The 2,500-nt window shown below is 33.3% G+C and overlaps 1 protein-coding gene across 1 annotated transcript in view; it reads left to right on the forward strand.

Annotated features, from left to right (window-relative positions):
* The window catches only part of LOC119578880 (ubiquitin carboxyl-terminal hydrolase MINDY-3 homolog), a 13,909-nt gene that overhangs the window by 8,772 nt on the left and 2,637 nt on the right, over window positions 1–2,500 (forward strand). The window contains exons 7-8 of the mRNA XM_037926539.1: window positions 872–1,009; window positions 2,361–2,500. The exon at window positions 2,361–2,500 is cut by the window's right edge and continues 20 nt beyond it. Of these exons, the coding sequence (XP_037782467.1) occupies window positions 872–1,009; window positions 2,361–2,500 (278 nt within the window). The remainder of the gene's footprint in view (window positions 1–871; window positions 1,010–2,360) is intronic.

Here is a 2,500-nt window from a genome sequence, read left to right on the forward strand (position 1 = left end):
GATATGAAGGTGGAAGACCAAAACTTGAAAGAAGAACATATAATAATAAAATGATAATGAATAAGGATCAGATGCTGAAAATGGAAAACTGAAAAGCAAACTATGAAGAGGAAAGAGGAAGGAATAAATACGAGCATAGAAGTCTTATGTATAAGTAGTATTAGATCCTGGATTTAGGAAGGGCGGGATGTTTGTAAATGTATGGGGTGCTGATACAACTGTAAAATGCTTTTTGACATATCACAGAAATGTTTAAATTGTAGAAACATAAAAGTATGATAGAATAAATGAATATAGAGATGAAAGAAATAGGTCTGAAGCTGAAAGTATAAAATTTGAGGATTAACCCAATTAACACTGGTGGCAAGACTACAATGCCATGTCCACTGTAATAGAAGTTTATCTATTGTCTGTGCATAGATGGCTCTACAAGTGCTTAGTCACCGAGGAATCGTGTTTAAGCACAAAATGAGAATAAGGTATTGACATATGAGAGTGAAAGGATAAAGTATGATGATATAGAAAATGTAGCATAAGCAGAAAGTGAAGTGAGCAAGACGGCTCAAAATATCAGGATAAAGGAATAAGGTTGAAGAATTATATTTATTAATATTCCTAGAGTGTGGAGGGAATTGGAAAAGGTTGATGATTGGAAGAAGGGAAGGGATAGTGATGAGGAAAGGAGAGAAAGAGGTGGAAAGTCGATGTAGTAAAAGTGTATAAGAAGGGATTGAGGTTGAGTGCATCTAATATTTACAAGTCCCATTATGAAAGTATCAAATTCTTAATTGGTTAGTGTTGTATTAGTTTCAGTAGTAACATTTTGTATAAATTCTTCCAGTAGTTAACTTTTTTCTGACGTCTCCAACAGATTTAGTTGGCGTTTTGAAAAGACCAGTGGTAGGGTTTCTGACGCGACTAGAACATCTCCGTTATGTTCAGGTGGGCTGGTATCTCAAGAACCCAACCAACCCCGTTTGGGTGATTGCGTCTGAAACACATCTCACAGGTAGGAGCGTGATTGCTTTTTTCTTTCTTTTTTTTATTTCTTTTTTTTTCTTTTTCTATTCTTTGCTGTTCCTTTTTTTTTTCTTCTTCTTCCTTCCCAGCTTCAAGTACTTGGACAATTTTTTAAGTCTATTTGCTTAAGAAGAAAATAGAAATTGAAAAGAAGTTAGAAAAGAAATATACATTTAAAAACACATGTACACAGAAAGTAAAATTTATAACTTGTTGTATTTCTATTTACTTTGGTTGTTCTTGGTCATCATGCAATTTGTTTATTTCTCAGCAATGTTCCTCTGAGATGATGTATCAGAATGCCAAGCACTTGGAGTCTTGCCAAAAGAGAAGCATTCCTGTGATTGAAATGTGTTTTCTGTTCCATTTATTCCTTATATGATTTTACTAACTAATTGTGTTTTTCATGCTTTTAGATTTTTCTTATTTTTTGTTGATGGGTAGACTGTGTCAAAGAATTGGAACTAAATCTCTGGAGTAAGTAAATATCAGTCTACAAAGTTTGCTAGTTTATCTAAGAAAAGACAGCTCTTGTGTTTGATAATTTTTTTGTTTTTCATAAACTTTAATATTTCCTGCTTTGTCCAAAATAATCTCAGCTTTATTTTTTATTTTTTTCAACACAGCCATTTTTTTTCATTTTCATTGCATTAAAGAATGTTAACCATTGTCATTAAGCAGTAGTTGGATATCACACACAGGAGTCTTTATGTGTTGTTATCTTTTCATTCATGTTTATTTTGTAGAGGGACATTAACGATGATAAGAGTTTGAAGACTTTTGAAAGACATAGTCATGACAGGGTGACATATTAATTTAGTCTTAATTCTATAGTTCAATTAGGGATCTTTTTAAGGTTCTGATCGTCACTTTCCTTCTTTGATTTGATTTAAGTAGCTAGAATCATCTAAGAAGCAAACATGGACATGCATTAGATGAATTATTCTATAATACTTTTTCATTGTAATCCATAGGGTAGACCTTGACATACAACATACAAACTGTATGATTGTCTGGAATTTTGTTAGTGCCATTGTCATTGTTCCTAATTAATGATATTACATCATCAGCAGCTCATCATAATCATTATATGACCATTTCTTTTATTTGATCATTTCATGTAATCATCACCATAACCATCATTGTTCTTGTCCTTGTGCTTACCAGTAGTGTTACTATCATCATCCTTATAATTATTAGCATCAGTTATCGTCATTATTATTATTGTTATTAGTCATTATTATTGTCATCATCAACCATGTGTTCCACTACTTTCATCATTTATTACTGCTACTCCCGTTACCCTATACCAACCAAATGGATATTGGTGTGCTTGCCAGTTTTATTCTCATGGAGTAAGAAGCTGGTAACTCCCGACTCTGAAGTGGAACGAGCCAAGCAGGTCTTTAGCTGGTATGACACCGAGGGAAACCGCTTCATTCAGAAGGAGAAACTGAAGGATGTCCTGGAAAAGCTCAAT

This window comes from Penaeus monodon, chromosome 11, assembly GCF_015228065.2.
Source record: "Penaeus monodon isolate SGIC_2016 chromosome 11, NSTDA_Pmon_1, whole genome shotgun sequence".
NCBI lineage: Eukaryota > Metazoa > Arthropoda > Malacostraca > Decapoda > Penaeidae > Penaeus > Penaeus monodon.